This window comes from Tiliqua scincoides, chromosome 2 (genome assembly GCF_035046505.1).
Source record: "Tiliqua scincoides isolate rTilSci1 chromosome 2, rTilSci1.hap2, whole genome shotgun sequence".
Lineage (NCBI taxonomy): Eukaryota > Metazoa > Chordata > Lepidosauria > Squamata > Scincidae > Tiliqua > Tiliqua scincoides.
Window position 1 is genome coordinate 242,909,917 of NC_089822.1, and position 25,714 is coordinate 242,935,630.

Below are 25,714 nucleotides of genomic sequence, written 5' to 3' on the forward strand. Positions count from 1 at the left end.
ACATCTGCTTGATTAAAGGCAGCCCTGAGAGCTGCACTATGGGCCAAACTCCATCCTTATGATCCTTAGCAGTTTTATTTTTACAGGTTTGTTTTTAAAAAAAACAAAAAACAAGTTTTAAACCTGTTGGTCTTTCTTCAAAAGGCAAATAATGTCTTGGATGGTGGTGATGTGGCTTTAATCAGGGAACAGGTATGGAGGGAAGGAGTTCATCCAGCACCCAGCATCTGCTCACATCTAGTTTTTCACCAGACAGAATAAATAGATATGTATACATGGGGAGGGGGAGAACTCTCTCAAACCATTTTCTCTTAAACCTTTTGCTTGCCTGGAACCTCTATTGTGATGGACAAGAAACATGGAGGATTCCATCATGGGCAGAGAGTGTGAGCTTTTTTCCCCCCATAAGTTTGCAATGCTCTAGCGAGAATCCTCCTGCTTCTCTTCTTCCTGTTGCAATCTGTTAATTTTTTTCTTGGCAGGAGGTGTTTCCTCCTCCAATGCCAAGCTCAGCTGAGAACCGTATTAAGTGGTTGATAAGCTTTTAGTGCTTTCTCAGGCCTGAGACAGCCAGTGCTGTGCAAAAATGTGCCATGCCTTCCAGTCATTCTTGTTTTCTTTAATTTTTAAGCATTTGCAGAAACACCCCTCTGCCTGCCCAGCTTCTTTCCAGTGTACAGCATTCATGTCCTCCACAACTTCATTAATAAAGCAGAGCTCCTTACCCCCCAGGCTGCCAGTAGTCTTGCTTTTTCTGTTGAATAAAGAGAGGCATCCCCTTCTTTCACCTGCCACCTCCTTGCGGGAAGGTACCTCTAGTTTCTCATAGAACTCCTTTATAGCCTTGACCCTTTTTCCCTTCCCTTCTCTTTCTTTCTTTCATGGAAATAATATCATCACTGGCACCCTGTTTTGCTTCCTCCTGTTATTCCCCCTGTGGACCTGCTTTGTTCTAGTAGATTCACTGATCAAAATGCATCTCAACTGTAAACAGCAGGGTAGAATCTGACCTTTTTCATGCCTGATGTGGTAGCACAAGCTACATTTAATATTTTTTGGGGGGAAAAGCCATTGGAAGAAATAGATCGAACAAGATTTTCTAATTTCACTCTCTCCTCCCTTTTTAAAGAAGGGCAGACCTACTGTTCTGTTGCATTTCATTTCCTTGCATGCTGCACCTAAGGTTAAGATGGGTTACCATTTAAAACCAAATGTGTATTTAAAATACATGTTGAATGAAGACCAGCTCAGCATATGAGATAATTGACTACGGTCTATATTGTATCCAAGCATTTTTTTCTATCAAGATGTTGCATGAATGTGCATTTAGGTTTTGGGTTTACACTTGAGTTTCAGGTGACAACCAAGCTCACCTGTCCTTTACCTCTACAAACTGTGAGCTGTGGCTCCACAGGGAACTGTGCAAACCAGCTAGGGGAGCTGCAGAATCTTTGCGGAAAACCTGTCATCCTATGCAACATATAGGATTGCAATCCTAATGGGAAGTCATAGCCATTGGCCCAGTAGGTCAAGGGTACTGCCAATCAAAAAATTTTGGGAACCACTGCTCTACACTCTCTCCCACTCTACTGATTGGAGTACAAAGAATTAGCATCTTGTCTAGGAATAGAGCTGGATGGTGTCATCAGCAGGGTCAATTTCATGAGTTAACTCTTGGAAAGACAGACTTGTTTCAGCCTCACTAACAATATACAGTTTCAGGCATTCGGCCACTAATTCTTAGGAAGTGAGCTGTAACCCACACAAATCTATGCTGAAATAAATGCCCTTGTCTTTAAGGTGTTACAAGATGCTGTTTTGTTTTTGCTGGAACGGACTAACGTGGTTCACCATGGGTGGTCCAAGCAGGCCACCTGGATCAGCACTGATCCACCCCCCCTACCAATGTGCAACTTCCTGCTATTTTCTCCCTTCTATTTTTTTGCTCACATCACTGTTGCTTCCTCCTCCTCCTCCTCACCTACCCAGTACAGCAACCCCCTCCTTTCCCTTGCTGCTCCTGCTGCCATCCTCCTGTTCTTGTCTGGCTACGTTCAAAGAAACAGCCTGGCCAAAGCATGTTGGATACAAAGTCCTTTTTCCTTGCAGCATTCCCAGCCCAGCCTGCTTGCTTGAATGTGGCCAGGTGAGAGCAAGTGAGAGACAGAGGTGGGTAAACACCCGGCTGAAGGAAGAGGTGGTAACCCAATCCTCTTACTTGCGCTCTCTTGGAATGACTAGGTGTGTGGCAGTCCGGAGGGAGGAATCCTCGTCAGTTTGTTGCCTCCTCCAATTAAGTGGCCGCTTCAGTCAGGCTGTAATCCTGGGAGTAAGTCTTGTTGACTGCAAAGGTACTTGGTTGTTGGCAACCTTCAGTCTTGAAAGACTCTGGTATCGCGCTCTGAATGGTGGTTCTGCGACAGCGTCTAGTGTGGCTGAAAAGGCCGATTCGGGAGTGACAATCCCTTCCACACTGGGAGCAAGTGCAGTCTGTCCCTGGCCTGTCTCCCTGGCTATGGGCCTTCCTTCTTTGCCTCTTAGCCTCAGACTGTTGGCCAAGTGTCTCTTCAAATTGGGAAAGGCCATGCTGCACAGCCTGCCTCCAAGCGGACCGCTCAGAGGCCAGGGTTTCCCACTTGTTGAGGTCCACTCCTAAGGCCTTCAGAGCCCTCTTGCAGATGTCCTTGTATCGCAACTCTGGTCTACCTGTAGGGTGCTTTCCTTGCACGAGTTCTCCATAGAGGAGATCCTTTGGGATCCTGCCATCATCCATTCTCACGACATGACCGAGGCAACGCAGGCATGTCAGTCTCATGGCTGAACCAGCCCTGTTGTCACCCCTCTGGAAGTTACAAAAGAACCAGATTCAGAAAGTGTAAAAGAAGCTAGTTGCGTGTAAAGCTGTCAGATGCCCAGAAAAGACTAGGAAAAGTACAACACTAGAATGCATACTGAGGTCCAGTGGGAAGGAGGGAGCACCTCAAAGGGACAATATTGGATTGATTGAATGCACTTCAGCAGGCAACAACTTTACATCCCAATAAAATCCAGACAGAAGAGAATCATTCAAGTCAGTAGCAGCAATACAGTTTGGATTGTCCTTACCTGCTGCTTCTCTTTCCATCTCCATTGCCATTCACAAATACCATAGCAATTTCACCTAAGTGCTGTGCACATGATTTATTGTATACACTTACAATAAACATGGCCACTGTTCCATGCAAACATGGAGTGTTTCACCTTGCAGGCTCCAGTTCATGTGATAACCAGGTCTTCACCTGACAGAGGAGCACTGTGTACTCTTTCCCGTGAATGAATCAAGTGCTTTATATGGGATCATGGATGCTCACTCAAGCTGAACCCTCCTTTAAAAGGGGAAGAATTATATGAGGGAGGAGTGCCAATGCCAGACATCTGCGTATGGTGGATAGATCAGTGTTTAGTTGTGCAGCTCGGCATAATGTACAACTTAGGACAAGGATGTCTTTAAGTTCGCTTTACTGATCTGATGAGTTGGGTTCAGAAGTTTGAACAAGTTCTGTCTTAAGCTGACTGAACATTAAGCCATGTGAGATTGTAGGGTGCAGCTGGACAAATTCCAGCCATATGCACATGACGCCATGTGCAACTCTTTTTGGCAAGGTGCTGATTTGAAGGTCGGCTGGTGCCTGATCCTTCATCATGATGAGCTTTCAGACCTCTCAACACTTCTCCTTTATCCCCATGGTCTTGATATACAGGGTTCAGCCTTCAGAGTTGTGATTGTGCCATGTTTTCTTCCCTGTGTGAACAATAGTGTCTTTGGGGTGAACATTTTTTTTTCCAGTTTTTAGGTTGTGTTTTTTTTCACGCCTCTTCAGGAAGGAGGTCACTGTTGACAGGTGGTTGCTGGTGGAGGGACAGTCATGATTATTTTTTCCTCCCAGAGTGGCTGTCAGCATGTCAAATGCCTTTCATCCCCATCATCTGACCTCTGCTTTGTACTCCATATGCCTGCATGGAGAGATAAAAAAGAGCCCCTCGGAATAGCATGAAACACAGATTGCTTTTCTCACACTGAACTCCACCTAGAAACAGGGTTCTGAACTGTGGCCAGTTCTGAAATAGCATCCTGTCAGTCATTGCAATTTTCTTTTCTTTAATTAAATTTTGCCACAATGGCTGTTTACCTCCTGGCTGGTGACAATATATTAGAAAGGTTATTGTGCTGTGTATGGGAAAGGTGAGAGTTTAATTCCCAACCTGATTGAAAATGGCACCAGGCCTGTTGTGTATATGCCCTTCTTGTGACAAATTGCATTGTTGCTGGACAGTTACAGGATGCAGAAATGCAATATTTGCATTTAAGAGATTGTTTGTGTGGGCTAGCATCTTAAGCATCACTCAACCCACAAGTTCATCTGCAGATGGACTTCCATAAACACGTCCTCCTAAAATATTATACCTTAGTACAGTGGTTCCCAAAGTGGGGGGGGGGGGTCATGACCCACCATTGGGAACCAAAGTGGCCCATTTCTCTTTAAGAGGAGTGGCCCAGTAATGGGTGTCCCGATGGCATCGCAGTGATTGTGATGCTGCGAGAACCCAGAGGCTCTCTCCCTTGTCTGGGGGGCCTGCTGGCCTTGGGGAGGGTCCAGGAGGCCCACAGCCCCCTCCATGGGCCTTCCCAGTGCTGAAAATCACTCCCTTTGGGGATTGGAGTACATTTCCTGTTTTTGTGCAATTGCTGTGGTGTTGTCGGGACACCCCCTGCCCCCACAAATGCTCACCTTCAGTCCCAAAGTCCAAGTAGGACTGCTGCCTTAGCAGAAACCACTGTAGATATTGTTGGGGTCTAATCTGTCAGTGAACTAGGCAAAAGATCCTGGGGTTGTGGTGGATAGCTCATCGAAAATGTTGACGCAGCATGCAGCAGCTGTTAAAAAGGTGAATTCCAGGCTTGGGACCTTTAGTAAAAGGGATCAGAAATAACTCCTAACATTATAACATCCTCACAATGTCCATACACAAATCTGTGGTGTAGCCACATTTGGAATACTCTGTACTGTTCTGTTTGATCTCAGAAAGGATGCTAGAAAAGGTGATGACATGGTGATGCTAGAAAAAGAAAAATGATTGGGGCAATAGCGAACCTGCCCTCGTTGCAACCCAGGCAGGTCCACAGCATGCTGTCCTCCCAACATGCCGCCCCCCTCCAGCATACTGCCCTCCCTCCCCAGGATACTCACCGAGGTGTAACAGAGCCTCATTCCGCAGCAGTTAAGAAGCCTTCTGAGGCTCCACCAGCTGTTTTAAACAATATTTCTGACTTCCTGATGTGCAGAGTCTCGCCTGCCTGTGGAACGGCTTGGACAGGCAGGTTGGGCGGGGCAGCGAGCAGAGGCGGCAACGAGTGCACTGCAAGCGTGGCACCCGGGGCTTTTGTCCCCCTGCCCCTGCCCCGGTTCTGCCACTGATCAGGGGGCCGATACACCTTTCTTACAAAGAAAGGCTTCTGTGTTGTGGTTTTTTTAGTTCAGAAAAAAATGTAGTTAAGGACAGGGCCACATTTTGACTTTTGTGGGCCTGGGCATTTTTGCCTTCATGGGCAAATAATATAAATATTAAAAATTATTTTTGAATAACTTTAAACATTTCAGCATTTTATTTTTTTTTCTGTTTTAGGCAAAATTTAATAAATTTTTGTGGGCCCTAAAACTTTCATTGTTTTCTGATGTGAGAACAATTTTTTTTCTACCCTTAAAGTTCATTAAAAAGAAAAGAAAAGAAAAGAAATCAAAGCATTGTTGTGGGCCAATAAAAGCATTGTGGGCCCTAGGCACATGGTTGGCAACCTTCAGTCTCGAAAGACTATGGTATAAGCCTACAGCACCCAGTATTCCCAGGCAGTCTCCCATCCAAGTACTAACCAGGCCTGACTCTGCTTAGCTTCCAAGATCAGACGAGATTGGGCATGTGCAGGGTAACAGTTGCTGTCCTAGGCACATGCCAACTGGACATCAGCCCAGGATTGGGGTGGGGGGGGGTGATTGAGGCTTATAAAATTATACATGGTGTTGGATAGAAAGAATTTCTTATCCTTCTTTCACCAAATTTGAACCAGGAGTCAGCCAATGAAGCTGATGACCAAGAGATTTAGAATTAATACATGGAAGTCCTTCACAGAGCACATCAAACATCCATGGCATTTGCTACCATAAGCTATGGCGATGGTTACTAGCTTTGTTGGCTGTAGAACAGGGATGTGCGATGAGGGAGCGACAGGTGAGGTGGAAGCATCCCACTGACATCCTCCGAAAATCACCACAGCCTAACCCAGTGATCACATGTGCATTCCACCTGCTTGCACCTGAGTAAGGAGGCCGAACATCAGGTCAGGCTGCAGTGATTTTCGGAGGACTCTGGTGGGATGGTTCTGTCTCACCTACATAAGAACATAAGAACAGCCCCACTGGATCAGGCCATAGGCCCATCTAGTCCAGCTTCCTGTATCTCACAGTGGTCCACCAAATGCCCCAGGGAGCACACCAGATAACAAGAGACCTCATCCTGGTGCCCTCCCTTGCATCTGGCATTCTGACTTAACCCATTCCTAAAATCAGGAGGTTGCGCATACACATCATGGCTTGTACCCCGTAATGGATTTTTCCTCCAGAAACTTGTCCAATCCCCTTTTAAAGGCGTCCAGGCTGGTCGCCATCACCACATCCTGTGGCAAAGAGTTCCACAGACCAACCACACGCTGAGTAAAGAAATATTTTCTTTTGTCTGTTCTAACTCTCCCAACACTCAATTTGAGTGGATGTCCCCTGGTTCTGGTGTTATGTGAGAGTGTAAAGAGCATCTCTCTATCCACTCTGTCCATCCCCTGCATAATTTTGTATGTCTCAATCATGTCCTCCCTCAGGCGCCTCTTTTCTAGGCTGAAGAGGCCCAAACGCCATACCCTTTTCTCATAAGGAAGGTGCCCCAGCCCCGTAATCATCTTAGTCGCTCTCTTTTGCACCTTTTCCATTTCTACACTGCAAGAAGGGGATTGATTCATGAAAAACAAGCCTGTCAATGGCAGCTAGTCTCTTGCTTCTGAATATCAGTTGTGGGAGAGCAACAGCAGGAGGAGGACCCCTGTTTATGAGCTTCCCAGGGGCATCTAGCTGGCTTCTGTGAGACACAGGAAGCTGGAGTAGGTGGGCCATGAGCACAGTCTAGCAGGGGTCTTCTTATGTAGCCATCTTAGCATCAGTAGTAGTAAAATTGTAAACTGCTTTGATTGCCTGTCCTGGTTGAAAAGAGGGGTATGAATGTAATGAATGAATAAATTTGGTTTGAATACAGTTCCCCACAGCGAACCATTTACACTGGAAGGAATTTATCACTTTTGAAGTGGGTCCTTAGAGGAAAAACAGTCGATCAGCGTGAATCTGATTATATAGTCACTTTCATCAAAATCTGCGTTCAGCTGAAAATGTCATACCATTTCATGAAGGTTACGTTCATGACTACCAACTTCCTAATTGGAATAAAATGTGGGTTTTTTTAAGTTCAAACAGTGTAGATGCTATTATCTTCTGCTTAATAGAATCTAGCTAGGAATACTGAAAAATGTTGCATTCTTTTGACAGTGGTGCACAAGAAACCAAAAGGTTTTCTCTAAAGAGATAAGTTTCCAGGCATGTCCTTCTTTACAGGAAAAAAAAATGGGCCATTCTGAATAAGACAGGAGGTCAAGTTTTTGTTTCTACGTTACTTACAGGTATTTCTGAAGAGTGATCGTGTTGCCAGAATGGTGCAAAGTGGGGGATTCTCAGCGAATGACTCCCGGGAAGTCTTCAAGAAACACATTGAAAAGAGAGTCCGCAGCCTCCCTGAAATTGATGGCCTCAGCAAGGAGACTGTCCTGAGTTCCTGGATGGCAAAATTTGATGCAATATACCGTGGTGAGGAGGATCCACGCAAAGCACAGGCCAGAATGACGGCAAGTGCTGCTTCAGAACTGATTCTCAGTAAGGAACAGCTGTACGAGATGTTCCAGAACATCTTGGGAATCAAGAAATTTGAGCATCAGCTTCTGTACAATGCATGTCAGGTAAGATGCGCTGTTGCCCAGTGGACCAAGTCCTGATATCGTTCATGATATTACTATAGTTACCAGTAGCACCATTTAGAAGCAGCATTCTTAATAGTCAAGTTGTGTACGAGTGTATATGGGTCAATTCTTACTCTTGGTATGGTGGTGTTTGGTCTTCTGGGGTGGTATACAGAGCTCTTTAAGCAGCTTTGTCTCTAGCCCGATGCACACATTATGGTTGGTAAGGGACTTCCCTCCGAACCTGAGTAGAGTGGCTAGATCTGGTGACCCATCATTGAGCCTGGGGAGCTGTTCTGCTGTCCAAGGCCTGATCCAGTATAAAGTACATTGAAACAGCTGAAGAACTGTCTAAATAAGGCAGTGGCTGCTAAACTGTGAGCCATGGCAGAGCAGTGGGGAGCCACAGGGAGCCATGGAAACCAGCCAGGGGAGCTGTGGAATCCTCGCCCAAAAATCTCCCACCCTATACAATGTATAGGATTGTAGGGGAACCACAGCCAATGGTCCAGTATGTCAAGGGAGCTACCAGTCAAAAATGTTTTGAAATCACTGAACTAAGGAGTCAGGCTAGAGCACAAGAAGCTGGAGGTATAAGAAGAAGGAGGTTTATGACTAATAATAATAATAATAATTAATAATACAGGTATTTATATACCGCCTTTCTTGGTCTTTATTCAAGACTTTATTCAAGGCGGTTTACATAGGCAGGCTAATTTAAATCCCTGTAGGGATTTTTACAATTGAAAGAAGGCTCTATCTTTCAAGAGCCACAGCAATTCAGATGTTTCTTTCTGATCTGGCCTCCATCCTCCCACGCTCAGAGCAAATAGCTTGGCTCAGCTTGTCAGCTGCTTCAAGGTCACATGGTGCCGGTGGCCTAGAAATGGCGACCTTGTGGATGTTATCTTCAGGGAAATGGAGGCTCTAGACCAGACCTCCTGCCCTACTATTGTTACCTGATTCTGCAGACTCTCTGAGTGGGATCCCTTCCATGGTGACAAACACAGAGTGACTACCCTTTGGTATCCTTTGCTGGTGCTGGAGGCAGTGCTCTCTTCCAAGGAGATCTCATCCAGTTCTGAGTTTGGGTGTTGCTGATCCTAACAGAAAATCAGTATATTTATGGTGTTTTCCATTCTTTCTCTCATATGTATCATTTTTCTTATACTTGCTGCAGGTATCCAGACCATCAGTTGTCTCATTTCATGGCAATTATCAATTAGAACAGTGGCTTTCAACCACTGTGCTGGGGCACATTGCTGTGCAGATGGTTCACAGGTGTGCCATGGGGGTTTGGGGTGGCTCATGTATTAGTATGGCCATTGGGGGATGTGAGCCCTCAGAGTGTGCCTTGTCAGTTGTCTAAAAACTGATGTTTTGCCATGAAAAGTGCAGTGCCATGTCAGTGTGCCGTGAGATGAGAAAGGTTGAAAATCGTTGTTCAATTGAAATCAGGGAAACTCAGTAAGTAATGGCCTAGTTTTCCACTGTGAGTAAGTACTGCTAAGTGAGGGTGGAGTATGGGACTAGAAAACTACCATGTGCATTGCACCTTTGATCTTAGTGCAACCAGACATTTCCTTATAGTAACTATGGTTGAACATTCTGAGCTGTCTGAGCAGACCCATTTGTACTGACTACAGTGGCCAGGTGAGGCGAGTCTGTGGCATCTAGGAAAAGTACTGTGTCTACAGCTGACCAATGCCGAAATGATCATGTGGTATCTCTATCTCATGATAGAGATGATATATTTCTCTATCTATTTCATGCTGAAATGATCATGTGGTAGCTCTATCTCGCCTTTCCTCCAGACTCCAGGGTGGCGGTTGAGGGCCTGGAGCGCTGTCTGGAAGCAGTGAGGATCTGGATGGGGGCTAACAAGCTGAAATTAAATCCGGATAAGACAGAGGCTCTCCTGGTTCGGAAATCCTCGATGCAGGTGCTGCATTATCGGCTTGCTCTGAATGGGGTTGCACTCCCTCTGAAGGAGCAGGTCCGCAGCTTGGGGGTCCTCCTGGACTCGCAGCTGCTCCTGGATTCCCAGGTGGCAGCTGTGGCTAGGGGGGCCTTTGCTCAGCTTCGGCTGGTGCGCCAGCTGTGACCGTACTTGGATCGTGCAGACCTGGCCACGGTGATCCATGCCACGGTGACATCAAGGTTAGATTACTGTAACGCACTCTATGTGGGGCTGCCCCTGAAGACGGTTCGGAAACTACAATTAGTACAGAATGCGGCGGCCCGTGTGGTCACTGGAGCTAGGCGGTTTGACTCTGTCAGCCCGCTTCTCCGGGGGCTACATTGGCTGCCTATTCGTTTCCGGGCCCAATTCAAGGTGCTGGTTTTGACCTTTAAAGCCCTATACTGCTCTGGGCCAGGCTATCTTAGAGATCACCTACTCCCGTACAATCCGGCTCGCCCTCTCAGGTAATCAGAGAAGGCCTTTTTGCAAGTGCCGCCGCCCAAGGAGGTCCGGGGGGCGGCTGCAAGAAATAGGGCCTTCTCGGTAGTGGCACCAACATTATGGAACTCCCTTCCCCTTGACTTGAGAATGGCTCCGTCTCTTGAGAGTTTTCGGCGAGGCCTGAAAACACTGTTGTTTAAACAAGCCTTCTGATTTCTGGCCTTCTTAACATTTTTATACATCTTTTAGTTTTTTACAGGCTTGATTCCTCGGTGACTTGCTCTTTTATTCTGTCTTTGACTACTGTTTTTATGGCCTCTGTAATGTGTTTTTAAATGTTTTTATCTGCTATGTATTAATGTTTTTAAAATATGTTTTTTTAATATGTTGTTAGCCGCCCTGGGTCCCGTTAGGGAGAAGGGCGGGATAAAAATAAAGTTTTATTATTATTTATTTTTATTATGTGGTAAGCTTAAACCTCCTGATTTAGATCTTTCCTTGTCTCAGAAACTGGCCTTCAAGCCTAGTGAGATCTTGCTAGGCAGAGCTTCAGTGCTGGTGTTTATATGAGACATGAGTTTTAGGAGAATAGGAAAAGATGTCATAAGCTTGTGGTGCTTGCAGGGGAATCCTGAGGAAGTTTGTCAGCAGTGATGATTCAGTGGTGCTTCCCACATGCTCTCTATGTTATGCATCTTTGTGGGAGGCTGTTGAGGGTTACAGCTATGAAGCCTCATCAGCCATGCTACAGAGCTCTGAATTTGATTGCAGCTGACTTGTCTTTGAGTTCACTCTTCTCTGGCTGGCTAAGAGGCAGAATATACTCCCAAGTGTACTGCATGTCTTCGGCTGGTGCTTCTTTGCGAATATTATGACTGCTGTTGCTACTGTTGTGTAACTACTTGTACTTGTACATCAGAAGGGTACAAGAACATAGAGATGACAATCTCTGGCCCAAGAGCATTTACAGCCAACATTAAACATGCCTGTTATAAGAACAGATCACAGAGAGCAGAGGTGATGGAGCAGAGGGTAGGCTGATGTCAACAGAGAAGCAGAAAATGTGAGACTAAGGTGGCTTATAAAATTTGCCTTTGCTGACATTTGTGATGAATAGAGAAGGCTGTTTCAGCAACAGAGCTCCATATGACAAACAGAATCAAGGAAATGGGAAGGTAGGAAGGAAACATAAGAGTAACCCATCTATTATTTCCCTACACACTTGCACTTTCCTTCTAAGGCTACAATCCTATACACACTTTCCTGATACGTAGTAAGTCCCCTTGAACATAATGAGACTTACTTCTGATAGATGTGCATAGGATAGCACTGAAAATAACTTTTCTTGTTAAAACCAAGATCTCAACTCTTCCCTATTCTTGATTTAAATAGTGTTAAACCTTTTAGTGCTTATTGTTCTTGCTATACCATTATGTTCTTTCGGACTCATTTCATTTAATCTATAGCTGTGTTTTGTGTTAACATTTCCCCATCAGAAAGTACAATTTCCCAGTGGCATTTGGTTCTAAACCTCAGTTTCAAATATCATAGCAGAAATAGCAGTACAGGGACACTGTGAATAGTGTAGTTCAAATATCACTTTTAAGTGCAGCATACTCCATATGCCCATATTCTCCATATGCTCGTATTCTCTGCAAAGAAAGACAGAATATCCGCAATCATAATCTCTCTCTCTATTTTTGGAGTCCCCAGCCAATAGGAATGCAACCAAAATGGGACCACCCACAAAGAATCGAGAGGTATCTAGATAATCACTAAACTGTGGAGGTTTGTAGACGTAGGAAACTTTTTCTAAAAGACAACCAAAGAGCAAAAAAAAGAAAAGAAAAGAAAAAAGCCCAAAATGCTTTGCGCGTGGTATAGCTAAGGGTAAAAGTCAAAGAGTTTGAATTCCTAAGGAGGCATCACTGTGACTTTGAACCTCCTGCTGGATGGACAGGGATGTACTTTTACAGCCCAATCCTATCCTTGCTTCCCCCCCCCCCGGCCCGGCACTGGTACAGCTGCACAAAAAATGAGCGTGCTACATACATACATACATTCATACATAGGTATTTATAAACCACCTTTCTTAGTTTTTTAAATATTCAAGGTGGTTTACATGGGCAGGCTAGTCTAAACCATCATTTTTCAGTGGGGTTTTTACAATATGTTCGGTGAAGATTCACAGACCCCACAGTCATTGGATGTTGCCTTCACAGTGTGGTCATCTTTTCTGGCTGTGTGCCACTGAGATTCAGCAGGAATCGTAAATCATAAGTCTGGGTAGGTCTTCAAGGTTGTTTCCATTCTTGTCGGCTGGCCTTCGCACACTCCCCCAAACTCTCACTATAGTAATCTGGTCAATAGAGACTCCGTCCTGCCACAATGGGGTCAGCAGCTTGTCCCTGCTATATCCAGTGGGGCTGGGGCAGATTGTTAGTGTGAATATTTTAATTTAGTATTTAAATATTTTAAAAGTTCCCTACCCATATCAATATAATCCATGACCCTCAGGGAAATATACTGCAGATACTCGCCTATAAGTCGACCCCACAGATAAGCCGAGAGCAGGTTTTGAGCCAACAATCATGGAATTTTCTATGACCCTTGGATAAGTCAGGGGTTAAACTTAGCGGGGTGTCTGACTATAGTTTTGTCTGATTTTACTCGAGGCCAGATCCTGAAAAATAACCCACTACTAATTGTTACCTAAGAACTGTAGTCTCTAATTTATTAAAAACTTAGATACATTTTTATTCTTTTTAAATTCTGGTCTTCACCACCTTTTTGTAAACACTATCAGAGTAAGTGCACTGTAAACTACATACCAGTAAAACAGTGGTTCCCAACCTGGTATTCTTGTATTCCCAGGGACACTCAACAGACCTTTAGGGATACTTGAAAAAGAATGGAATAATGGTAGAAAAAGGCAGGTCATGCTCCAGAATGCCTTGCAAAACAGGAATGCCTTGCAAGGGAGGTAGCTAGTTGGCTGTGAAAGCCCTACCAATAGCTAGTTTTTGGTCATCAATTCATCTATGAACCAGTGATTGAAAACCAGCACAGTAAAAAAGCTGAAACATACGTAATATGGAAAGTGATCAATCACCTAGAATTTCTCAGCACACTTCTGGTGCAAAACAGTGCAAAGGCAGAGTCTTCTGTTCTTCAAACAGATAAAGAGAGAAAACACTGTGATAAATACATGAAGTCTGGGCTTTCATATAGAGCAGATGAGGCCTTGTATTATTAATTACAAACATTTTGCTAATAGGAAGGGTACAATTTATGGAAATGGGCCGCCAAGAGATATGCAAGTGAAAAAGGTTGGGAACCACTGCAGGAGATCCATGAATCAAATCCACCTTTAAGGTGTCTGGTGTGTTAAGCCAGAAGCTTTACGTCCAACATACAACCCATAACACATAACTGGGAGTGTGCAATTCAGTTCACAGCAGAGATGCAGCTGCATATATTTGCAACCCTTTTTACTCAGAAGTAGATCCACTGCTTTCCATGGGTGTTATTCTTCAGGAAGGGTGCATTGAATTGTAGCCTGCTTCAAATGGAAAGGAGGATTCCCATCCTGGTGTTTCAAAAAAACAGACCTGCTTTGCAAGCATTTGCAAAGCAGAACCAGGCTGCAGCAGAAGGAAGGCGAATAAACATTAACTTTGGCTGGAACTTCCCAGTTGCTGTAGAAAACAAATTGCTAAGGAGCTGTGCCTGCCTGCTGCTTGAGAAACTTGGTGCGTGGCTGCCTTGAGAAAGGAAACTTTTCAGAGTTGAAAGGCTCTGCCCTCTGATTGACCCGGAGATAAGGCGAATTGGAGCTGGATTACCTGGCAAAAATTGCACGTACTATAGGTAACTAACTATGGTAAATAAAAACTCCCTCTGTTTCAGGAGGGACAAAAGGACACCTTTTCTCTTCCCCTCCCCCTGCTATATTACTCAGGTTTCAGGACTAGCTACAGGCCCCAAACTTGAAGTCTCAGGCACCAATAGCAGTGGTTTTCAAACTCTCTAGGAGAGTTTGAACCGCTGTAAGTCCTTGTAGGGCGGGGGGGAAGGCAGCGATGTGATCCCCAGGATCGTGCTGCTCAGGGGACTGCAGGGGCTTGGCTGTACTTACCAGAGCCTCCTGCAGCCTCCCAGGATTTTGGGGAGCCCTGCATGAGTGTCTGCAGGGCTCCCCAATGCTTCAGAAGTGAAAGTGGAGCAATCACACTCCGCTTCTGGTTTAGCAGAGGTGGGGCACAATCACTCCACTTTCACTCTAAAGCAGGGGTGTCCAAAGTTTTTGGCAGGAGGGCCACATCAGCTCTCTGGCACTGTGTTGGGGGCCAGGAAAAAAAAAAGAATTAATTTACATTTAAAATTTGAATAAATTTACATAAGTTTACATAAATGAATATATTAAAGATGGACCTATATGAATGAATGAAGGTCTTGCAATAGCTCAAGGTCTATAAAAGGCCTTGCACAAAGCAAGGCTGGCCTTTCCTTTACTGCCGCTGCTGCATCACAGACGTGAAAGAGCAAGCAGTGGAGGGAGCTCTCATCCCACAGCTCACACGAAAGGTCAAACAGTCGCCCTCATGCTGAGAGAAGTTGCATTGGGCCAGTGCAGGCTTCAACAAATCTCCGGAGGGCCAGAGGCTCATTGAAGACTGGGGGCTCCCTGAGGGCTGCATTGAGAGGCCTCGAGGGCCGCAAGTGGCCCCCGCTCCGGGGTTTGGGCAGCCCTGTTCTAAAGCATCAGGGAGCCCTGCGGACACTCATGAAGGGCTCCCCGCACCCCCAGGAGGCTGCAGGATGGCTCTGGTAAGTACAACCAAGCTCCTGCAGCCCCCTGAACGGCGTGATCCTGGGGGTTGCGTTGCTGCCTCCTGGCTGCCCCTGTCCCCTAAGGGGAAAGAGACTAGGGCCACCAAACTGGAGCATCGCGACGCCCGAGTTTGAAAAGCCCTGCCCTATAGCAGTGTATCTCAACCAGTCGTACTTGTACCACCGGTGGTACTTAAGGTGGTATCTGGTGGTATTCACAGGATCCCCCAAACCCCTGCTGTCTAGCAGCAAGACCAGCAGTGCAATGCGACAAGCAGTAGTAGGAAGCTTGGCTTGACAGGCAGAGCTCCAGCATGTGCTTTTTGCATGACTGAAAAAGCCCTCCGATCCGCCCTGAACCTCTTACTGGTGTTTATCATGTTGCATCTGGCCTCCCAATCTGGAAGTAACTGGTGATGACATCATTAAGAACATAAGAACAGCCCCACTGGATCAGGCCATAGGCCCATCTAGTCCAGCTTCCTGTATCTCACAGCGGCCCACCAAATGCCCCAGGGAGCACACCAGATAACAAGAGACCTCATCCTGGTGCCCTCCCTTGCATCTGGCATTCTGACTTAACCCATTCCTAAAATCAGGAGGTTGCGCATACACATCATGGCTTGTACCCCATAATGGATTTTTCCTCCAGAAACTCGTCCAATCCCCTTTTAAAGGCGTCTAGGCTAGACGCCAGCACCACATCCTGTGGCAAGGAGTTCCACAGACCGACCACGCGCTGAGTAAAGAAATATTTTCTTTTGTCTGTCCTAACCCGCCCAACACTCAATTTTAGTGGATGTCCCCTGGTTCTGGTATTATGTGAGAGTGTAAAGAGCATCTCCCTATCCACTCTGTCCATCCCCTGCATAATTTTGTATGTCTCAATCATGTCCCCCCTCAAGCGTCTCTTTTCTAGGCTGAAGAGGCCCAAATGCCGTAGCCTTTCCTCATAAGGAAGGTGCCCCAGCCCCGTAATCATCTTAGTCGCTCTCTTTTGCACCTTTTCCATTTCCACTATGTCTTTTTTGAGATGCGGCGACCAGAACTGGACACAATACTCCAGGTGTGGCCTTACCATCGATTTGTACAACGGCATTATAATACTAACCGTTTTGTTCTCAATACCCTTCCTAATGATCCCAAGCATAGAATTGGCCTTCTTCACTGCCACCGCACATTGGGTCGACACTTTCATCGACCTGTCCACCACCACCCCAAGATCTCTCTCCTGATCTGTCACAGACAGCTCAGAACCCATCAGCCTATATGTGAAGTTTTGATTTTTTGCCCCAATGTGCATGACTTTACACTTACTGACATTGAAGCGCATCTGCCATTTTGCTGCCCATTCTGCCAGTCTGGAGAGATCCTTCTGGAGCTCCTCACAATCACTTCTGGTCTTTACCACTCGGAAAAGTTTGGTGTCGTCTGCAAACTTAGCCACTTCACTGCTCAACCCTGTCTCCAGGTCATTTATGAAGAGGTTGAAAAGCACCGGTCCCAGGACAGATCCTTGGGGCACACCGCTTTTCACCTCTCTCCATTGTGAAAATTGCCCATTGACACCCACTCTCTGCTTCCTGGCCTCCAACCAGTTCTCAATCCACGAGAGGACCTGTCCTCTAATTCCCTGACTGTGGAGTTTTTTCAGTAGCCTTTGGTGAGGGACCGTGTCAAACGCCTTCTGAAAGTCCAGATATATAATGTCCACGGGTTCTCCCGCATCCACATGCCTGTTGACCTTTTCAAAGAATTCTATAAGGTTTGTGAGGCAAGACTTACCCTTACAGAAGCCATGCTGACTCTCCCTCAGCAAGGCCTGTTCGTCTATGTGTTTTGAGATCCTATCTTTGATGAGGCATTCCACCATCTTACCCGGTATGGATGTTAGGCTGACCGGCCTATAGTTTCCCGGGTCCCCCCTCTTTCCCTTTTTAAAAATAGGCGTGACATTTGCTATCCTCCAATCTTCTGGCACTGTGGCCGTTTTGAGGGACAAGTTGCATACCTTAGTCAAGAGATCTGCAACTTCATTCTTCAATTCCTTAATAACCCTTGGGTGTATGCCATCAGGGCCCGGTGACTTATTGATCTTTAATTTATCAATGAGGTCTGAAACATCTTCTCTTTTAACCTCTATCTGACTTAACTCCTCGGTCAGGAGGGGCCGTTCGGGCAGCGGTAACTGCCCGAGGTCTTCTGCCGTGAAGACAGATGCAAAGAATTCATTTAATTTCTCTGCCATCTCTAAGTCTCCTTTTATCTCCCCTTTCCCTCCCTCACCATCCAGAGGGCCAACCGCTTCTCTGGCGGGTTTCCTGCTTCTAACATATTTGAAGAAGCTTTTATTATTCCCCTTAATGTTGCTGGCCATGCGTTCCTCATAGTCTCGCTTGGCCTCCCCTATCACCTTCTTACATTTCTTTTGCCACAGTTTATGTTCCTTTTTATTCTCCTCATTAGGGCAAGACTTCCATTTACGGAGGGAAGCTTCCTTGCCCTTCACAGCCTCTCTAACTTGGCTGGTTAGCCATGCAGGCACTCTCCTGGATTTAGTGGAACCCTTCTTTCTTTGCGGTATACACCTCTGCTGGGCCTCTATTACTGTTGTTTTAAGCAGCCTCCATGCACTCTGGAGAGACTGGACTCTTTTTACCCTCCCTTTCAACCTCCTTCTAACCAGCCTCCTCATTTGAGGGAAGTCCGCCCGTCGGAAGTCAAGGGTTTTTGTTAGAGATTTGCCTGGTATTCTTCCCCCAACGTGCACGTCAAAACGGATCGCAGCATGATCACTGTTCCCCAATGGCTCAGTAACGTTTACATCTCTAACCAGGTCCTGCGTACCGCACAAAATTAAATCCAGAGTCACCTGTCCTCTGGTGGGCTCCGTGACTAGCTGATCTAAGCCACAGTCATTTAGCACGTCAAGAAATCCGGTTTCCTTATCGTGTCCAGAACACAAATTGACCCAGTCAATATGAGGATAATTGAAGTCCCCCATGATTACAACCCTGTCCTTCCTTGTCACCTCCCTGATCTGTTTCCTCATTTCAAGGTCCCCATCAGATTTCTGGTCTGGAGGACGATAGCACGCCCCCAGTATTACATTGCTGCACAAGCCTGGTAATTTAACCCACAGAGATTCTACGGTGGAGTCTGACCCACCTTCAATCTCTACTTTGCTGGATTCTATCCCTTCCTTAACATAAAGTACTTAACATTGCCAGTACTTCTAGCAGTAGCGCGATACCATAGTCTTCCGAGACTGAAGGTTGCCAACAACTTCCAATAGGTGGCTGATGTGAAGTTGTACAGCAGGGGACACACTTGAGAAATGCTACCCTGTAGCACAGAGGGAGAAGGCTTCAGGAGGGTGAGAAAGAAAAAATAAAAACCTGACCTTTTTGTCTTCCCCTTCTGAAACACTCTTACCACCACTCTTACCACTCTTACCACCACTAATTCTGCAAGAACTGCAAGTTCTGAATGGCCCTGCAAGGCTCCTGTTCCAGGCTGGCTGAAACCCTAAACAGAAGCACTCCTCTTAGGGATAGATGATATGTCGCAACATTTTGCTGCAGGTTCCCATTTGTATTTTTTGAAACATATACAGCAACTGTTACCCTGCACATCCCTGATCTTGTCTGATCTCGGAAGCTAAGCAGGGTCAGGCCTGGTTAGTACTTGGATGGGAGACCGCCTGGGAATACCAGGTGCTGTAGGCTTACACCATAGTCTTTCGAGACTGAAGGTTGCCAACCAAAGTGTACATTAGCAGCAAAGCAAGGCAAAACAAGAATATGAATTAAACTGCACTCGGATTGCGTGTGCCAATTCTTAGGGCAGGGCTTTTCAAACTGGGGTGTCGTGACGCCCAAGCCCTGAGCGACACAGTCCTGGGGATCGCATCGCTGCCTCCCCCCTGCCCCCGCAAGAACTTACTGTGGTTCACACTCTCCCTGAGAGTTTGAAAACTGCTGTCTTAGGGAATGCTAAGTGTCATCATAATTAATGCTGGTGCAACTGTGAGAGTGGAGTCAAGAGCAAAATGTACATGTGAAGATATCTGATGCCACTTGGATTGGATGTTCCGTGGATATTTTAAAAATAAGAATGACTGGGAATAAAGCCTGCTGGACAACCAGTCAGCCACTGAGTCTCCAAATCCCCTTCTGTGCCGCTTATGCAATAGCAGTCCTTATTTTGTAAGGAGAATAGTAATTCTGATGTGTCACTTTTTGTCCTTGTATTAGCTGGCTGCTCCTTTTTATGTATGAACGATGATAGACTGATTTGGTCCTCAAAATTCACAGCAGTGCAATTTTTCTAGACCAAATTTAGCCATTTTTGTACTTTTCCTTCTTGTATTTGCATATTCATTTCCAGCAGACAGGGATTATTTTTGTTTCATGAATAGATTAATTTCCTCGCCTTTCACTCCTTTTTCATCTCTCTCCTTTTCAAAGTCAAAAATGAGAGAAATATCCTCCCATTGAAAAGAACACAGTGGGCATTTCTGCCCTGATTAATGCCCAGCCAAGGAGAGAGAATCAAGGATAGAAATTAGGGGAATGAACAGGCAGGAGGGTAACATCAAAGTGCATTCTAATTCTGGGCAGCAGACCTGTAGGCTCTTGAACATGTACAGAGACTGTTTATTCTCCTTCCTGTACTTCATTCCTTTAAAAGTCCCTGTACCTCAGGCAGTGATAATTGCTCCCTTATCCTATGACAGACCAAGACAAATCACATACCCAGTAATAGGGAAGAAGCAGCACACTGGTGCCGAAGGCAGAATGATGAGGCCTTCTGTGAATGTGGAGCTAGAGCAGGGGTCTCTAAACTTTTTGGCCGAAAGGCCACATCAAATACCTGGCACAGTGTTGAGGGCCAGAAAAAAAATTTAAATATAAAATTTAAATAAATACATTAGAGATGGAACTTAGATGAATGAATGAATGAATGAATGAATGAATGAATGAATGGGTTCAAATGTCCAGGATTTCTCCAAGCACAACCCAAGAAGTAAAGCACACACACTTAAATGGACCCCCATTCCCCCACCCCACAAGCACAACTCTGGTTGTATTTGGTCAATTGGGCCAGAGACTCTCAGGGGATCAGAGTCTGGCTGCGGGCCAGATAGAGGCACTTCGCAGGCCGCATCTGGCCCCCGGGCCAAGGGTTTGGAGACCCGTGAGCTAGAGGAAGGAAGAACAGCATGAGGGTCTGTATATGTCACTGAAAGAAGCAATAGCCACCATGTTGTCTCTCACTCTCCCCGTATTGTCTCTCACAGTCTGGTCAGAGGTGCTGCTGTGGTGGCTGCCATATAAACATTCCCAAAGTAAAGCATTCTGTGTACAGTAGCCTTGAGAATATGAGGTGTGTCCTATGTTTCATGCGGTGGTGATGTGGTGTAAAGAAAGACCAGTCTCTGGTGGTATAAGGCAACTGGCAATGGTAGTGGTACCCCGGGGTAATGGTTATGTAGCAAAATACCTGTCGTAATTTATGTGAAGGGAGGGCCTGCATACTATATGAGGGCAGGGACAGGCAGATTGGTGCATTCATACACACATACACACAGAACCACCCTTGGTGGAAGCTGGACCACTGGCTGTCAGGGATGGGTGAGTAGTGATCTCCATACACCACCCCAAAATGTGTCTTGGTGCTATGGTGAAATTTGTCAGATCTGCTTGGATTACCACTGCTTGGAACAGTCCTGCGCCATCACCTTTAAAGCTACCACCATGGCAGCACCTGCTTGTGCTAATGAAGCAGTCGGTGCGCATGTACCTCACTTGCAATAACGATCACTTTCCCGCTTGTGCTTCTCATCACACTAATTTAAAACAGTCAATTCGTAGTATGTGTTTTATGCTGAATACCTGTGCTATCAGTATCATCCTATGCATATCGTTTCCAAAGCCTCATCAAGTTGCACAGGATTGCAGCCTTAATAAAGCATATGGTATGTGTTCAACCCATGTTCATCCAAAGTCACATCTCCTGTTGCTTGCCCTCTTTGCTGTCACTTGCTTTCACTCTCCTGTTGAACTTGGTGTGACCAGGTGATCCGTGACTCAGATGAGACACTAAATCTGACCCTAAACAGATGTTCCAATATTTAAGTGGTGGGGCGGGAGACTAGTGATCGCTCTTGCAGATTCCACTCCATTGTATGCCAGAAATCCATGCTTTGAATGTCACGTCCTACGCTAGAAGGCTCCAAACATGTGTAGGATTGAATTTCGCCATTAGTATACCCTCTTTTTGCAGTGTCTTTCCAAGTCTACACTTGGGCCTGAATCCATAGTCCACTCTGCGAATATAACATCCAGGTATACTCAAGGGGCAGGACCAACCAGCATTATAATGATTCCTACTCCTCAAGCACATTAGAACATCTGCTGAGCACTGTTTGGGTCCAGTCCTATCCAACTGTCCAGCACTGATAACAGTTGTGCAAACAAGCTGTGTGCTGCATCCTGCAGTGGGTCAAAAGTTCCGGAGGCCTCCTCAAGGTATAGGAACATTTGTTCCCTTACCTTTGGGGCTGTATTGCGGCTGCCTCGGCTCTGGAAAGTTGGTTAGGATTGGGCTCCTAGTCACATGCTGTGTCTCATATTATCAGATTTGTCTTTGTACAAACAGGATTCTACAAATGTGATGCTGAAGTCCCCAGTTGGAAAAACTGATTATATTAAAAATTGTGTGTAAATTGCTCTGTAAGCCAGAGCCGTGTTATTATAACAGCATGAAAATATTACTCTCTTGATGCAGTTCCTCCATTTAGCTCTCTTTAAAGCTCTTTGCATCTCTAGTTTCTGGGAAGGCCACAAATTGAAGTCCGTTGTGTATGACACAGTGTTGATGCTCTGCGAGCCTCATGTTGTCAGAGATTGGGGCCGTTGATTAGCTAACCTGCCTGGCAAGTCGTTCCCTCCAGGCTGACTTCACCCATCTTCCAAGCGCAAAATTTCCACTTGTTTTAATACTTGTTTTAATACTGGGGTATGATGCAGTGCTTGGCTTTATTTATGTTCTTTTTATTGCTCATTAAACCAGCAAGCCTGCAATTAATTAGGGATTTGTTAGAAGTACATATTGCAGTGAGAACGCAAACACTTAACACAAGGATTACTTTGCTATTTTTAATATGTGTATGATAAAGATGATAATTAACGGAGATACTCTAGGGGGGAAAGCATCTTATATAAGCCATCTCTAGGAAGAAAATGAAACAGAACTGATAGCACTAGCCCTGTCAGGAAGGGTTTAGGTATTTCAGAAGGATTTTTGTGAATCGTTGTATGCGGTGATTAAAATGATCATGTCCATGAAGGTGGAGCACTGTGGTTGCAATCTGCTATGACCAATATTTGGCCTGGACCTTGTCCTCATTAAAACTCTCAGTAGGGTTATTTTCATCTCCCTCCCTTGATTTCCTGAATGAACTGATGACATGTTTTTTTAAAATTTTTAAGAAAATAAGGACTCTGCGATGGAGCCTAGAGATGTTTCACACCAGAGATCTCTTGGTGTGATTTATTTTGTTTATGTAAGTGTATACTTATGAAACTGTTTAGCAGTGGAAGCAGAATAAATTGCGGCCAGGAGGGGGGAATTACTCGTGTAATTTATTCTCTCAGACTGCATTCCATCTCATACTAAGGATTGTGGAACCCAGTGACTGGTTCAGTCTCCTCTCCGCACCTGTTTTCCCTTCCATCATGGGGAAAATGCATCTCTTTCCTCTTTCCCTATATCCATAGCTACCCCACCTCCTAGTTGCAATGTCTCCATGCTAAAAGCAGTAGGATTTGGTTGAGGACCCATCTACTGGATTCTCTGTATGCTTAACATGCCAGAGGTATTCTCCACTTACATATATATCATTCACTATCCGGTCCTATTCTAAACTTGTTGGTCCCATCCTGACTTTGAGGTACATGCGTTGATGAAGTGCTTCCCTATCTCCTGATGTAGCCCTGTGTCTGTACCTGTCCAAGGGTTGAAGCTACTACTGCCAGTTCACAGACTCTTCCTCTGTCCCTCTTCCTTAATCAATGTCATGTCCACATGAGGAGTTGAGGTCAGACAGGCTAAAGCAAATAGTAAACCTCTCAGCTCACATGCACACAAAGTGACAAGTTACAACTAGCAAAACAGACTGATCAGTGACTTCATCTAACCATTGAAGACTAGATTCACGATTGTGCATGTCTTTGTCATTGCTTGCACATATTCCTAGAGTCCTAGTTTCCACATATTACAGAGATGGCCAAACTTGCTTAACATTAAGAGCCTCATACAAAAAACGTCAGATGTTTGAGAGCCTCAAGAGAGATGTCTGAGAGCTGTAATATTTAAGAAGTATTTAAATTATTTAATATATTTACTCACCATGAACATAAAACTTATGTTTTAATCCAGTGGACTCTCCATTTACACCCAGTGAATAATTATAAAGTTTGACAACTTTTGATTTACGTTTTATATTAATTGTGATGCAGAAAGAAGCTCAGCCAACATCTTTCCACGAGCTGCACATTATATGTCAAAGAGCTGGATGTGGCTCATGAGTCATGGTTTGGCTACCCCTGATATATTGGTGTTTAACTTTTGCCAGCAACTTGCCCTCCATAAGTGTTGTTAAGATGTTTTGCTGTCCTCATAAAGACTTTCAAGGTGTTAAAATTAGTACATTATGCCATAGAAAATGCAATCTAGAAAATGCTATGCAGTAAATTTGACTGCATCAATTCATCCTGAAAAATATTCAGATGAAAATGATGCGTATTTAGTTATTATGATATTAACTGCTGCAAGGATTTTATATGCTAGATACTGGAAAGATATTAAAACTCCAACAAAAGATGAATTAATAGAGAAAATAATGAATGTGGTGGAAATGGATAGACTTACAGAGATTTTGGATCAACAGCGCAAACTGACACAGATAAGAGCAATGGAGACCATTCTATGCTTGGTTGAAAATGAAGTTGTAGATGTATAAGATAGGGCATTTAGATGAATATATTGTATATATATTATACAGGATATGATATGATAGATAAATGATATTAAGAGGCTAAACCAGAAGAGGAACAAGATTAGAAGATATGTATCAATTGATTAGATATATTGATATATGATTGCCTGCACCCTCCAACGGTGTGTTTTTGTGTTGTGTATTGAGTTTGTTATGTGTTTGGTTATATTTGTTTTTATTTTGGAAAATAATTTTAAAAAATATTCAGATTGGCTCATATCAGTAAATAATCACAGATATTTTCAATTAACATTGTATACTAATTTTTAAACATGTAATTATTTGTTATGGTTGTGGACACTTGACCAGATATTTGACCAAGCAAACATCAGTTTCATTGTTCCAGGAAGCAATCTGTCCCAATTTATAAACAGATGTTTACAATATGCTTCTGAATTCGCCAAGTATATGTCCTGAATCATTTGCATCTATCAAATGTAGAACAATGTATCCACATATTAACTGATTTTGTTTTTAATTGGGGATTCTTAACATGCAGTCCCTGTATTCCATTACACCATTTGACTAGTACAGCAAATTATTCTATCCAGAGCAAAAACTAGTGCTAATAGAGGGCAACCTTATCTGCTGTCCCTTTTTATTTTGAAAGAATGTTGTCTACCAAAAGGAAGATGAAGCAATTGCATTTGGATGTACAAACGTAATTGTAATCCATTTTAAGAAAATGTATCTAAATTTAAATTTCTGTAAACAAACCATAAAAACCCCATCCATTTAAAACAATCAAATGTTTTCTTCATATCCAGAAAAAGAAAATCAGTAGATTTTAAATCTACTGCTACATTTAAATTTTTTAATGCATGTGTCCTGTTCTGCCTGCAAATAGGAACTCATGCAGCAGTGGAAGTTCTACGGGTCTGACCCACCAGTTGTCAATTCATCAGTCAATGTCAGTCCGGGTATTAGGTCAAATGGGAGTTGTGATGAGATCTGGAGCCCAGCTGAGCCCTTATGTATGGTTGATGGTATTGGAAGCCACTGAGAGACACGAGGGAATTAACAGATTTTCACTCTCCTGTCCTTTTCCTGATGCAAGCCATGCCCCAGGGCAATCAGAGTGATTTGAGTTCCAAAGCCAGGCTGGAAACCAGATTAAAATTGATCTGAATAATCCATTTCATCTGAAGTTGAGACACAACTGTGCACCTTATCAAAAATCATAAACTGAAAACTGAGTGATAATTCTTCAAATTGCTTCCAGAATTTTTTTTTCTTCAAGGAGATATGGACCACAATCCTTGCTGAAACACTCTCTAAGAGAGGCATCAGCTGTTTTCCTGATCAAAACTAGTTGATAGATATAATA

The 25,714-nt window shown here is 44.5% G+C and overlaps 1 protein-coding gene and 1 pseudogene across 16 annotated transcripts in view; both read left to right on the forward strand.

Annotated features, from left to right (window-relative positions):
• The window catches only part of CADPS (calcium dependent secretion activator), a 465,254-nt gene that overhangs the window by 83,711 nt on the left and 355,829 nt on the right, over positions 1-25,714 (forward strand). For all 16 annotated transcript variants that reach the window (XM_066614155.1, XM_066614148.1, XM_066614149.1 and 13 more), the window contains exon 3: positions 7,754-8,086. In XM_066614155.1, coding sequence (XP_066470252.1) covers positions 7,754-8,086 — 333 coding nt within the window. The remainder of the gene's footprint in view (positions 1-7,753; positions 8,087-25,714) is intronic.
• Positions 18,932-19,051, forward strand: LOC136643270 (5S ribosomal RNA; annotated as a pseudogene).